The sequence below is a fragment of the Acinonyx jubatus genome, chromosome E4 (genome assembly GCF_027475565.1).
Source record: "Acinonyx jubatus isolate Ajub_Pintada_27869175 chromosome E4, VMU_Ajub_asm_v1.0, whole genome shotgun sequence".
NCBI lineage: Eukaryota > Metazoa > Chordata > Mammalia > Carnivora > Felidae > Acinonyx > Acinonyx jubatus.
Window position 1 is genome coordinate 10,655,731 of NC_069395.1, and position 13,991 is coordinate 10,669,721.

Sequence of the window (13,991 nt, forward strand, 5' to 3'; positions counted from 1 at the left end):
GCAGACTAGCCCCAATTCAAATGCCCAAATGGCCACACGTGGCTGGTGACTTCTGAATCGGGTGGTCTGGGTCCAGATGTGTGATCTGTGGACCAGCTCCATCAAAATCACTGGGAAGAGTGTTAGGCAATGTAGACTCTTCAGTCCTAGCCTCGACCTGCTGAATCAGAACCAGCATTTTAACAAGATACCCTGGTGATCTGTGGGTACTCAGAGTTGGAGAAGCTCTGGTCTAGAGAACGGGCTTCCAGTCGACTCGAAACCCGGGAGGGTGAGGCGGAGTTATAGATTCACAGTCCAGTTCTTCACACATTCCTGATAAAGAGCTAGGGAAACCTAAAACACGAGGCAGCTGCGAAAACAGAGTACATTTTTGTCTCCAAGGTGGTTTTGTAAACTGTGACCCCTTCGTGTTGAGAAGTCCACTCTTTAGGCCCTTGCACCGAGATCTTATAATAACCTAATTGCATGTCGATTACCTTGGAAAAGCAAAAGTAACAAGAAATAAGTAACTGCAACATTAAGTCTGCGATTTAAAGTGGCTCTTTCTTAACACATGATGGAAAATTGGGACTGCAATCTGTATTTACTATGGAAACTCCTGACAGGCTCCAAATTCAGGATGTTTAGCTAAAAGATTAAATATGCATTTGGAGGAAAGCAAACATATTCATATCTTTCTTCCTTCAGGCTAAATGGACACAAATAGGGGCTCAGAAACATGACTCGGGTTTATTTTTATCTTTCCAATCTCTGGATTGCTTTAGAATCCCAAAGCCAGAAGCCTCACTGGGATTTACTAGTTTTTCCTAATAAATTGTGGAGGGGGGGGTGAAGTGGGATATTTGTTTTCCTTCTGTATCAGTAATTCTATCTTAGATTAGATTTAAAAAGAATTTCTGTTTTTAGATTTATCTAGTGTATCCTCATCACCCTTTCACCAGTTTTAAACTCTTGTACCTAGAGGCACTGAGACAAAGATGCTCTCAATTCAGTGTCTTGAGTAATTCAGGACAGGAATGGAGATGTGTTAACATGTGATACAATGTTTCATCTCCCAAGCTTTCCTCTGCTTTGTCCACAAAAGGAAAGAAAGATATATTGGTCAGGGTTCTCCAGAGAAACAGAACCAAAGGGTGTGTGTATGTGTGTGTGTGTGTGTGTACCCAGAGACACAGAGCGATTTATTTTAAGGAATTGGCTCATGTAATTATGAAGGCTGGCAAGTCCAAATTCTTCAGGATGGGCAGGCAGGCTGGAGACCTAGAAAAAGCCGATGTTGCACTTCAAATGCAAAGGCCATCTGCTGGTGGCATTCTTTCTTGCCTGGGTGAGATCAATCTTTGTTCTATTGATGCCATCAACTGATTAGGTGAGGCCCACCCACGTTATGGAGAGCAACCTGCTTTACTCAAAGTCTATCAGTTTCAGGGTCAGTGTTATCCAAAAAACAACCCTCCTGGAAACATACAGAATAATGTTTGACCAACCAGCTTGGCACCATGGCCCAGTCAAGTTGACACATGAAATTAACCAACAGAGATGAAGATCACAGTAGCTTAAACACACAAAGGGAAAAGCTCTGCGTCCTCTTAGGAGAGAGGCACCATCTGCTCCTCCTACTCTGGGATCAGAGAAACTTGCCTTTGGGGTTGCCCTGGACTTCAATAGAGTGACTCTCCATTCACTTCAACCTCACGGAGCTTCCCTTCGCTCAGCTTTCCCAGAGGGCAGGGACTGGCTTCTTTCATCTTTGAGGCCCCGTGGCCCGGCACAGGTCAGCTGCTACCTGAGTCAGCGTCCTGGAGAGATGCATCGAGACCAAAGCCCAACCGCTTCCTTGCCACCCCAGTGTCTGCTGGGGACAACCAGGCTCAGCTTTGGTGCTGTGCGTGATCTCGCTGCACAGCATCCCACAACCCCTTGCAGCAGCCAGATTCTGTTTGCGTCTCTGTCTTGCTTGTGAAAACGAAAATGTCTGGAACCAGCAACATTTCCTCTATTTGTCCACTCTTTGCTTTGTCTCTCTCTCCAGGTGTACCCTTCCCGACCCTGTAGTCAAAAATACAAGCAGAAAAAAAAATATATATATATATGTATATATATACATATACACACACACACACACACACACACACACACACATATATATATAATCTCTGTCTTCCTTTTGCCTTCTTTCTTTCCTTCTTTTGGTCTTTCCTTCTTTCTTCCACAACCAAGTTTGATGATTGGAGGGCAGGAAGAGGGAAGGCAAAAGTTTGACCTTTTGGAAAATAGTCACGAATGTTAGATGGGCTGGGAGCAACCCTCGGTGCAATGTGTTGGATGAGCTTGGTGGGTAAAATGTCTAAGTCTCTATGCATATTCTGGAGAACGCATGTAATACGTGAGGATTGGGACTGTGCATGGAAAAGGGAATCAGAGCCTGCCCGCGTTTCTGTTCTGTGAAGAATACAGAGGAAACACTTCAATGGACGGGTTGTTGTTATTCACCTAATTTAAAGTTCACAACAGCAATTTCAAGTAGTATCCATTTTCCTAGTTCCCAGGAATAGGAATTGCACAAGGAAGCACTGCAGGAGGCTAAGAATTCCCTGTAAATTACACGTTAATGCATTCCTTCCAAAGGGGACACAGTCGCTCAGCCGTGCGCACCTGCTACGTCCACGCTCTGGGCTCTGGCAGGTGAGTGAGATGCAGCTCCGACTCTGTGTGGCTGCCTTCGGATCCAATCCACTTACCTTCCTTAAATTCTGAATTTTTGTGAACACTGGAAGTGTATGGCATCGATAACATTTCCTTCTTCTCTGAGATTCCTACTTGAACTAAAAATCTAGTCAACTTCAATAGGGATCTTACTCTGACCCATTGAATAACTTGAAGTGACATGACCTGACCTGACCTGCATTCATTTGGGCACCTATTATTATTATTATTCAGGGTGTTACAGTGGGCTCGGTCGTCAGCCCACAGGGGATGCTTCAATTCACCCAGAAGGGGACTTCTCCACCACATGTCTATATTCGTGGCATCGGAAGCCGAGAGCGTAATTCTAAAGTGGTTGCTTTATCCACCACATAAATCAGGGGCAAAACTGAACACCCACCACCCGCCCCCTCTGGGCAGGTGTCTAGGGGGACATGGGCCACATTATCACAGAACACTAGAACCAGGACTTTTCAGGTTGGAATAATGCCAGAATATCTTTCTTTTCTTTCTTTCCTTTCTTTTTCTTTTCTTTTCTTTCTTTCTTTCTTTCTTTCTTTCTTTCTTTCTTTCTTTCTTTCTTATTTTTATTTATTTTTTTTCTGAGCACATCACCGACTCCCAGGAGAAGGCAAAGTGAGCCTCCAGGCACCGGTCTGGATGCCATGCCTCTTTCTGAAAAAAGCGATTCATCAGCATCAGTCACATGCTGGAAAATAAACACTGGCCGGGCGGCAGGTCCGGGACAGGAGCACACAGAAACGGATGCCTTTGGATGCTAAAAAAGGGAAGATGTTGAAAGTGAAAAAGAACGTGCCTTCCTTCTGCTCAAACTCAAGCGAGCAGGAAGGGCGAATTTTTCCTGAGCGTGGAAGATAGCACAACACACAGGGGGCGGCCACATATGAAAGTTCGAGGATGGACCAGAGTGAGATGTGCGCTAATGGAGATGTGCGCTATGGACCAGAGTGAGATGTGCGCTAACGAGAAAGATGCTGATGTTTGTTTGCGTGGAGGCCAGGAGAAAAAGAAACTGAAGTTAAACTATGAACGGAAGACTGAGGAGCCAACGCGGCGATCCACAAGCAACAGGGCTCCCGTGGTTAATATCTGCGTTAAGTATTTCAAAAGAGGACTGAATTTAGGGACTTCCCAGGGGCCTTGACTTCCCCCTATCGCAGAAGGCCCAGATCGGTAGCTTCAAAGGCGTCAGCCCAGCCAAGCTGCGCATCTAGGGAAAAAGAGTTCAAGGGGCTGAGTTAAGAAAAATGCGCAGTGGGGCCATCCCCTTGCGTGGAACGTTCTGCGCTCCCGCTGCGCCCTAGCTCTGGGGCCAGGCGCTGGGATGGGAGCCTGAGCGAGACGCCGTCGGGGTAATGGAGTTGTCCTAGCCTCTTCCTGGACTCTGGCAGCATAGCCTGAAGCGGGGACCAAAACACTGACCGAGTTTAGAGCACTCTTTGGGAGGATTCTGGAAACACGGTGGAGGTTTTGATCCCGTCCCAAACGTGGAGGATCCAGCAGTGAGAGAGACCATGTGAGGACATAAAGGACTCCAAGAAGTGCAGGAGAAAGCAGGGGAAAAAACAGCGAAGTCTCACAAGCAGGCAATTAAAAGTACGCTGGCAGTCTGGAGGCTGAAGGGGATGTGATAGAAGTTTATAAAATCACAGAGAGAGTGAATTAAATCACACAGAATGGTTAAAAGCAGATGCTGTGGCGCCCGGTTGTCTGGGTTCAAATGTTGCCTCTGCTGCTTTGTAGCTGTGTGACCTGGGGCAGATTCTTGCCCGGTCTGTATTTCTGTTGCCTCCTCTTCCAATTAAGGCTAATCAAAGCAGTGCTTCCTTATAGCTTTCAGTGTGGATGGGAAGATTTCTACGAGTGGATGCGCCTAGATGGCCGACAACAGCAGTGGGCCCAGAGCAAAACGCTCCGTGCGTGTTAACCCGTTATGATTGTTTCCCACTGCCAGATCCCGAAAGTGCGGTCAATGCCGAATTGTAAAGAAAAGCGAGGCGCATCGTGACACGTTGGGCAAAACGGAAAGGAGTTTATTCTACCCAGGGGCGGTACCGTCCTCAGCCACCGAGGGTGTTAGATTAACGCCTTCACTCCTTAGACCTGAGGCAAGCCGGGAGGGGCTCTAGGAACGCTGAGCGGGAGTGTTTGCCTTTCGTCTTTGCAGCCGGCAGTCACAGCCTCCTGGGCTGGAGCCACTGTGGGTCCAAGAGCATTTTCTAATGAGAGAATGATTGCTCAGCCTGGCAAAGGGGAAAACGGGAAGCCTTTGATGTAGCAGCTCATAATAATAATAGGCCATCCACTGCAGAGCAAGGCATTGCTGGAAACCTACCGCCAGTGAGTTTTTGGTTTGGTATTTTCAGAAGGAAAATTGTGTCCGTGATCCACACACTCGGGCCTAGCCAGAATTCTCTCTTGACAAAGAGCAGTAGGCATCTCTGAGGTCACCAACGGAGGGACGAGCCGAGGGGGACGAACAGCTAACTGCTCGGGAAGGGGACCGGCTTGCCTCAGTTGACACAGGGAGTTTATTAATTCCCCCAAAGGGGCACTCGCTGCCTGCACTGTAGGGACCACGCTGGACCTTGAAGTGAAGTTGAGGTCAAGTCCTGAGGTCAAGCATGGCTTTGACTCAGTTATCGCCATTCGCCGGACCTCAGATTGCCTTACGGGCAAAGTGATGGGCCCTGAGTAAAACACCACAAAAGAAAACAAAACACCAGCCAGAATCCTTTCTTCAAAAGCAATCTTACTTTGGAGTCTCAGGAATAAAAGAATACATCTCCAGTGTGTGAGGAAGGAGGAGTGGTCCCAGAGCTCCTTCAGCTCACCTCTCAGGACTTTTTCTCTTCTTTGTTTTTTCTTTTTAATATGTACATATTTTTTAACGTTTATTTATTATTTAGAGACAGAGAGAGATAGCGCATGAGAACAGGAGGGGCAGAGAGAGGGGGAGACACAGAATCCAAAGCAGGCTCCAGGCTCAGAGCTGTCAGCACAGAGCCCGACGCGGGGCTCGAACTCACAAACTGCGAGCCGGTGACCTGAGCTGAAGCCGGAGGCTTAACTGACTGAGCCCCCCCCGCCCCAGGCGCCCCCCAGGGCTCTTTCTTTAATCTTCCCCTGGCCTGGGTGTCTCTATTCCCTGTGGCTCATCCTCACACGGTTTGAAAAACACCAGCCTAGATAAGCTCTAAGGCCGGTTCAGATCTAACACTGAGTGGTTCTGGTCCCTTTGGCCCCAAAGTGACCTCAAATCAAAGGAGAAATTGCAGGTTCTAGAACGGCACTGCCCACAAACCTATGTCAAGTGCATAAGTCTTTTTGAATTTTCTAATAGCTCTATTCTCAGAAGGAAAATAAACAAATACAAAAATAGGGAAAATTAATTTCATCAACATATTTTATTGAACCCAACATATCTGCACAGTTCCACATGTAGTTGATACAAAAATAATTGAGATATTTCACATTTTTACGTGAAATTTTCAAAATCCGGCATGTATTTTGTTACTTTATTTGTAAAGTTTGTTTGGGAAAGAAGAGAGAGAGAGCATGAGAGAGGGACAGGGAAGGGAAGAAAGAGAGGGAGAGAGAGAGAGAGAGAGAGAGAGAATCCCAAGCAGGCTCCATACTCAGCACGGAGCCTGACTTGGGGCTTGATCCCATGAACCATGAGATACTGACCTGAGCCGGAATCAAGAGTTGAAAGCTTAGCCAACAGTGTCACCCAGGCACCCTCGGCATTTACTTTAAACGCACAGCACATTTTAATTCCCATTTGCCACGTCGCCAGTGTTCAGTGGTCTCATGTGGCAAATGGCTACCCTACCAGAAAGCACAGAAGCACAGAATCTTAAATGGCTCGGGCATAGGTCCATCCCATCCATGACTTTACCGGGAAACATCTGCGGGCTCCCCGTTTCCAAACTCATGGAGAGAGACACGCAGATGGTCCCGCTTGTGTTTCCACGGCCGCACCAGATGCTGCCGGAGCCACTCTTCTTCTGGGCCTGGAAAGTGCTGCGCGACGTTTCATCAGGCTGGCCTCGGTGACCTCAGCTGCTCGACACCTCACCTTTCTGTCACTCAGCTCATGTTCCACCTCTTGTGGATCCGCGATCACCTTTACCCTGGGATTTATTCCTTCTAAGTTTTCCTTAAGCCTTTCTCTGCCTTCATTCTAGAATTCTAGAATTCCTCCAGGAATCCACCTTGACCCGGAGGAGTATTTTGAAAACCCGGCTGTCACACCCATCCCTACCTTCTGCCGTCATCATCTCACACTCATCACCATTTGAGTGCCCATTAAGGAAGTCGTTTAATTAGTACGTGTTTTTTTTTTTTTTCCCGACGTTATCCATATTATATCTTCTGTGTCAGTCTAAGTCGTCTCCATCTTTTGGCTTTAACACATAGTGCTTTGCGGTGAAACAGTATTTTCCTTATGATGTTTGTCGGAACAAAGATATGGCTCAGCATAATCACATTAGAACACTCAAATACGGCGAAGATGTTTTGCTGTCTCTTTGGGACTAAAACTGAACATTAAGGCTTTGCTGGTTATTTGTATACGGATCAGGTTCATAGCCATCGACTGGCTGGTATTACGGACAGCGTTCTCACATTTATGACTCAAAACAAAAAATTAAAGGAACACAATCACCTCTGTTTGTACAAAAGAAGCTCAGAAGTATAACGACTGAAACAACATCCACCTGTAAACTGTTTCCTACCATTCTATAATTTGAACATAAGCTGTACCTTTAGAGATGCTTAGTTAAAAAAAAAATGACATGTTTGTGTGTGAATGATCTGGTAATTCTTCCATGTTTCAAGTTTGATAAATGAGGAGGAATGTCGTTTTTCCTAATTTTGCAACTTGGATGGCTTCGATTCTTAGTCAACTAAATTATAATAATCCACTAGTTTGAAACTATAATAAAATAATCATCTCATTAAATGGGTTACATTTGTTTTTGAAGTGACATTCCCCTTCTGGGCCTGTGGCAGAAGCTGTTATAAACTCCTCTGTAATTGTATAAAGCCTACTTTGTTTGGGCTTAGTTCGTGAGGCATTAGCAATGAATTCATAATCTAGAGATCACAAGTGCTTTGAAACAGAGGCACCCAGTTATCAACACAAGTGTTCGATTCCCCCGCCCCTCCCCACCAGGACTTTTCCTTCTTCCTTCTGGGCTGGGGTATTACCGTTTTACAGATAAACAAATGAACACAGTGACTCTGGATGAACAGACACAACAGATGTGTGTCAGAATCAGGACTTCTATCCAGAACTCTCTGACCCTGAATTAGTGAACGCTTATTCAATAGTCGTCTATGGTTAAGCTATTAAAGCTCCAAATAGATCCAGGGTAGACCCTCTGGGAACTTCTTCTCTGAGGTCTATGGAAATTACCCAAAACCAACTTCCTCAGCCAGGACCTGCTGATCCCCAAGGTGTAAGGACGAACGGGCTTGCCCTAAGTACTCAGTTATCATGAAGGGTGTAGGTGCCTTGGTCTGTTAATGCAGAAGGGTTACACAAAAGATGATCATATGATTTTTTAAGATGACTGTATTCACTTACTGCACGTTGAAACCCTGGAGTGAAAGCTGGACTGTGTATGTGGACACACCTACGTGAAAAACTATACAGGTATTTTCCCTCCAGAGGAACCCGAAGGGGTTGCTCTTAGTAGCTCTTGGAGCACAGCCGGCCATCGTATGGCATCTTCTGATTTCCGATCTGCACTTAAAGCAATTATAAGAATATGTCACCGCCACTTAGCTTACTTAATAGGCCTGGAGCCTGAAGAATGTCTCCAAACACCTTCAAGCTCCTAAGGAAAAATCATCGCCAAATGTCTTCAGTGCTCCTAATGCAATGTCCTCCACTGTAATTATTTCACTCCTTCGCTCCCGTCTGAGACCAGTGAGGGGAACGGAAAAAGCTCTTTTCTCTTTAGGGCTCTGTGACGCAAGGCTCTCCGCAGTCCATTTCGTCATCTCCACCCCTTTTCGCACCCCAAGAAAACCTTCCCGCAGTGGCCCTGATATTTTCCCGACCAGGCGCGAGCCGGCTTCTCGCCCCCCACTCTTTTTCTCCGGACGCGTGCCTGGGCCCGCGACTTCCGCGGGCGGCAAAAGTCTGGAAAACCCAGAGGGTCGGCGCCGCCTCCTCGACGCTCCGCGAGCTGCACGCAAGCTGGTTGTTTACTCTCAGCTCCAGCTCCTGTCCGCCAGCGGCGGGGTTCCAGAAGCGCCGGGCTGACTGTCCAAGGCTCGCCTGGGGCCTTGCGGGGTGGCGGGGCGGCTGCCCAGGACGCGGGGAGGAGGGCGGCAGGCACGGCGCGGGGATGCCGCGCGCCGGGCGGCAGACGGGTCCCCGGGGGTGTGGCGAGCGCACTGCGAGCCCCGTCGCGACGCCGGGCCTCGTGGGCGCGCACCCTGTAGCTTCTGGCCTGGACGCAGGCCGCCGCCACCTCTGAGCAGCCCTCCGCAGCGCCGCCTCGGCCGAGCCCCGGGACGCGGGCGGGGGGACGGCGGGGGCGTGACCGGGGCGCAGATGCAGGCGAGCCAGAGGGCGCCGCGCCACCGCCGCGCGGGGTAGCAGCAGGGCAGCCGGAGGGGCAGCGACATCTGCGGGCGGGCGGGCGGCCGACGCTTCCCGGAGACGCAGAGCCGAGTCGCGCGGCCCGAAGACGCGGGGCGCAGCTCGGCTGGGTGGGCCTCGCTCCCCGGGGCCGGCCCGCCCGCCCACTCGCCAGCCGCGCCCGCGCCCCGGCCCCCAGCGCGCGGCGGGTGCTCGCGGGCCGCCGCCGAAGCGACGCCCCTGGCAGCGCGCTCACGTCGGTCCCACGGCTGGCGGCTCGGCGACGTCCGTGGCTCTCGGGTTCGCGTTTGTCAAAGCACCTCGAGCGACTCGGAGAACCCGGTTCGCCCACTGGGGACGGTGATTGTTCTTGTTTCTTGCCTGGAGAAAGTTACTCCGACACTTTTGATCTTCCGTCCCGAGTGAGAAGGAAAAGGAAAGCGCGGTCTGCCCACCGGGAGCGGGGGTGCAGGGGGCGAGGGGGGGGGGGGGATCCTGGCAAAGGGACCCAGCCAGTTTTAGCCGGAGCGGCGAGTCCAGCCCACTGACACTTCAGCCCCGGAAAGGGTTAACCGCATCCAGCCGGTTCGGTTTACATGTAAATAGAGAGCAGCTGCTCCGCGCGGGCCCCGGCTGGCCCTTTTAAGTTTTTGATTGGTTGCCAATGACATCACCGCCAGTGTTCTAACTCTGAGGACCCTGAGCGGCGTCGGATAAACCCTCCTTAAAGAGACGAGGCCACGCCCCCGGCTCCTCCCCCCAGGCTGCCCATTGGCCGCGGGCCACTGTGAGGCCGCGGTCAGCTTTCTCCTGATCCCTATTGGCCCAACGTGCCGTCGGTCGGCAGCCGGCCCGCCCCCCCAGAACCTTACATTTACAGTGTAGCAAAAGAGAAAGTAACTATGTTGCTGCTGGAGATCAATGAAGCCAAGTGAATGGGGGCTGAATGGGCGAATCCATAGCTGAAGCGGAGCGCCAGATGGTGGAGGGCTACGCTTATTTATGAAGTAAGTTGGAAGTCACCGCGGCTGCTCCCGAGAGCCTGGGAGTGTAAGGCGGTGTGAGTGTGAGTGTGAGTGAGTGTGTGCGATGCGATGCTCACGGGGGAGCCACAGCAGGTGAGGTTAGAGGGTTCCGGCTGTTGGCTCACGCTGCCCTGTGCGTTTACTCTGTCTGCAGTCCGGTTGGGTTTGGAGAGAAGAAAAAATGAGGTTTGTTGGGATGCTTTGCGGCAGTTTTAAATGCCAGGGGCTTGTTCGTGCGCTCTGTTGCGAAGGGGGATAAGCGCCCAGGAGTGGGGAAGTAGCATTCTCGAACGACTTAATTTTCTTTCCAGCCCCTGCCTTGAGGTGGAAGGACGACTAGCAAGGGAGAGGGGGTAGCTCCGTGTTTCGCTGGGAGGTTTCCTGGGCCAGTCTGGATGGTTTCACGGGCAATATATACGCCCGACCCTCTGCTGCAGGGATGCAGATCTCTTTATACACTCCGTGCGCGCGCGTGTGTGTATGTGTGTGTGTGTGTGTGTGCGCGTGTGAGCCGCGCACTCTGTGTGGAGGTGGGGGTCCCAGCCTGTGTCTCCGTGAAACACGCTTCTGCGTCCCTCGCAAAGGAAACGGGCTGTTGATCCCGGGACGAGCCCTACCTGGTAACACAATAGCAAAGACTTTCCCAGCTTGGTCCAGCTGGGAAACAGTTATAGCTTCTGGAATAGTACTTGCTCTTCAAAAAAAAAAAAAAAAAATACTACGCAAGGGAGGGAGGGAGGAAGAAGAGAGGGAGGGGGGAGGGAAGGGGATGGAACCTTCTCTCCCATCCAAAGGTGGGAGAGAGAAACCTGAGTCGGTGGGGATCTGTGGACGTGTTGGGTGGGTGCCTCTGTGTGTATGCGTGCGCGCGCGTGTGGATTCTGCCTGTGACACTTTGGCTCTGTGTCAGAGAATGGTGACGGTCGTGTGTAGACGGATGATAGATGACATTTTTCCAGCCATCTCTTAAAGTTCCTTTAGGTGAGCGATTCTTGCATGGGGTTTGGTTTCTTTTCTCTGTGCATGTCTAATAGCGGAGGACCCAGGAAGGTCTGGTCAGAGAGTGCCCCTGTGCCCACGGGAAGGAAGGAACTGTTCCTTTGCAGGCGTCCTCTCATGAAACAGGAGGTGGACCTAGCGGGCAACCCTTCCCTGCGCCCTTTAACAGGGACCGGCTAATCGGGAAGTCCTTTCTATGGAGTTCATCCTCTTCAAGGGGCAAGGGTCTATCTGTGGGGGATTGAAATGTCCTCTATGGTGGCTGCCTGCCATTGAGAGAAGCTCTGGGATGCACAGTGTGTGCCAACAGAGAAATGAAGGAGGGAGGAGAGTCGAAGTGGTCCTTTCCTTAAAGGCAGGAGTGGGGGTGGGGGGGGGCGATGAGGTCGGCAGCAGAGGAGCAAAGGGTGATGGGTCCGCCAGAGCTGGGGGGTTACAAGACTTGGCTCCTTGGCCCGAGGCTTTGTTTCGGGACATTTCGTTCGTAACAAAAGGGGAAATGCAGATTAATTTATAGGAGACTGACAGGAAACATGGGGGGGGGGGGGGGTTAATGTGACCGAGCTGTGCCTCTCAAAGGAGTGGGAAGCGAGACTAGCTGCTGGTTAAAGAGATTCACGAAGGGGGACACTTTCATTCTGATGTGCAGAAAGTTGCCATCCGCCCCCGATGTATATTTAGCTGCTGTATATTTTGGTGAGCCATGCCAGCGCTCTTGGTCATTGCTTTGCCTTTGCAGCGGGTGAGGGGATGAAATGGAAAGTATGTAAGGGTGGACAAGTGGCTCTTTCTCAGATGGCTGCCCGATGCTTCTGCCCAGGAGATGAGGCCCAGAACAGATGCCTCTGAAGAGCCTTCCTTTCTGTCTTCAGCTTGTCTGAGTCTTCGTGCCTTTGCTGTCTCCGAGGCCGACCTTTGCTGTGGGTCCGCGGAAGGTCGTTCGTCAGCGTTGGTGTAGATGGTCCATGCAGCCGTGGACTTGGTGACCACGTAGGCGGGGGCCCTCAGGTTGACATCCTCTTGGCAGCTCTAAGGACGAGCTCCAGGCTTGGAGAGTGGCGTGGTAGAGGGCCCTTGGGACCCCTTCCCTCAGAGGGAAGCGGAGACCTTGCCCAGGTTTTGGAGCCGACTGCCTTTTGTGTCACGTGACTTTATTCTCTCTTTCCCCCCTCCCCTTCTTTACAGACTGTCTTGAGTTCTTCTTGAATTGCCAGTTTTCAGCCTCCTCATGCCTCCGTCTCCTTTAGACGACAGGTTAGTGGTGGCATTGTCTAGGCCCGTCCGACCTCAGGACCTCAACCTTTGTTTAGACTCAGGCTACCTTGGCCCTGCCGCCCCCGGCAGTAGCAGCCGCCCTCCGGTCATTGCCACCACCGTCGTGTCCCTCAAGGCTGCGAATCTGACGTATATGCCCTCATCCAGCGGCTCTGCCCGCTCCCTGAATTGTGGATGCAGCAGTGCCAGCTGCTGCACTGTGGCAACCTACGACAAGGACAGTCAGGCCCCGACCCAGGCCGTCGCCGCTGCCATCGGAACCTCTACCGCCTGCCCTGCCAGCCAGATGGTCAACAGCAATGAGAACGCAGGCCCTTTAAGTCCGTCAGGTGGGGTGGGAAGCCCTGTGTCAGGGACCCCCAAGCAGCTAGCCAGCATCAAAATAATCTACCCCAATGACCTGGCGAAGAAGATGGCCAAAGGCAGCAAGAGCCACCTGCCGAGCCAGGGCCCCGTCATCATTGACTGCAGGCCCTTCATGGAGTACAACAAGAGTCACATCCAAGGAGCTGTCCACATTAACTGTGCCGACAAGATCAGCCGGCGGCGACTGCAGCAGGGCAAGATCACTGTCTTAGACTTGATTTCCTGTAGGGAAGGCAAGGACTCTTTCAAGAGGATCTTTTCCAAAGAAATTATAGTTTATGATGAGAATACCAATGAGCCGAGCCGAGTGATGCCCTCCCAGCCTCTTCACATAGTCCTCGAGTCCCTGAAGAGAGAAGGCAAAGAGCCTCTGGTGTTGAAAGGTAATGCCCTCCCTGCCCCCTTCCCCCGCGCAGTCCCGGTCAGCCTGGGTCCAGTGCGGGTTCGGTCTTAGAAGTTCCGGCAGCCTCCTTACCCTGGCGACCCGAGGCCAAGCCAGGCTTTCTTCTTCTCGTCTTCCCTTCTTGGCCCTTCGTTGTTCTGGTAAGAGTGAGAAAAGCCCAGTAACACAGAACTGGAAGCTAGAAGCCCTGGGTTCTAGTCTCAATTCAGCCGCTCGGTTGCGTGGTGCAAGCATCTCACCTCTCTGAGACTGTTTTCTCATCTTTCTAAAGAGGGGCTTTGTGCCACCAGATGGTTTCTCAAGTCCTATCTGGGCTGGTAGCACCATTCCAGTCAATAACCAGCTGGAAAGGTATTGTCTCTCAGATTTAACCCAAGTTGATGGAACGGAGGAAGCAGCAACTATGGTGAACTACAAGTAAACCTACAGGTACCAGTTCTTTTGGTGGGGAAGCTTCTTCCTCACCTCTCTGGCCAGCTGGGCTTTTAGGTGGTTTATAAAGTGACCTTCAAGAAGGGCAGAGACCCTTCTTATAAGGCCCCACAGAAAGCGTTAAGAGTAGCCAAAACGTGCATTCTTCTGCCAAAGCTCCAGG

The 13,991-nt window shown here is 51.0% G+C and overlaps 1 protein-coding gene across 1 annotated transcript in view; it reads left to right on the plus strand.

Annotated features, from left to right (window-relative positions):
- The first annotated feature begins 9,860 nt into the window (after positions 1–9,860).
- DUSP10 (dual specificity phosphatase 10) overlaps positions 9,861–13,991 on the plus strand; it is a 39,477-nt gene continuing 35,346 nt past the window's right edge. The window contains exons 1-2 of the mRNA XM_015061649.3: positions 9,861–10,335; positions 12,538–13,376. Of these exons, the coding sequence (XP_014917135.2) occupies positions 12,581–13,376 (796 nt within the window). The 5' untranslated portion in view covers positions 9,861–10,335; positions 12,538–12,580. The remainder of the gene's footprint in view (positions 10,336–12,537; positions 13,377–13,991) is intronic.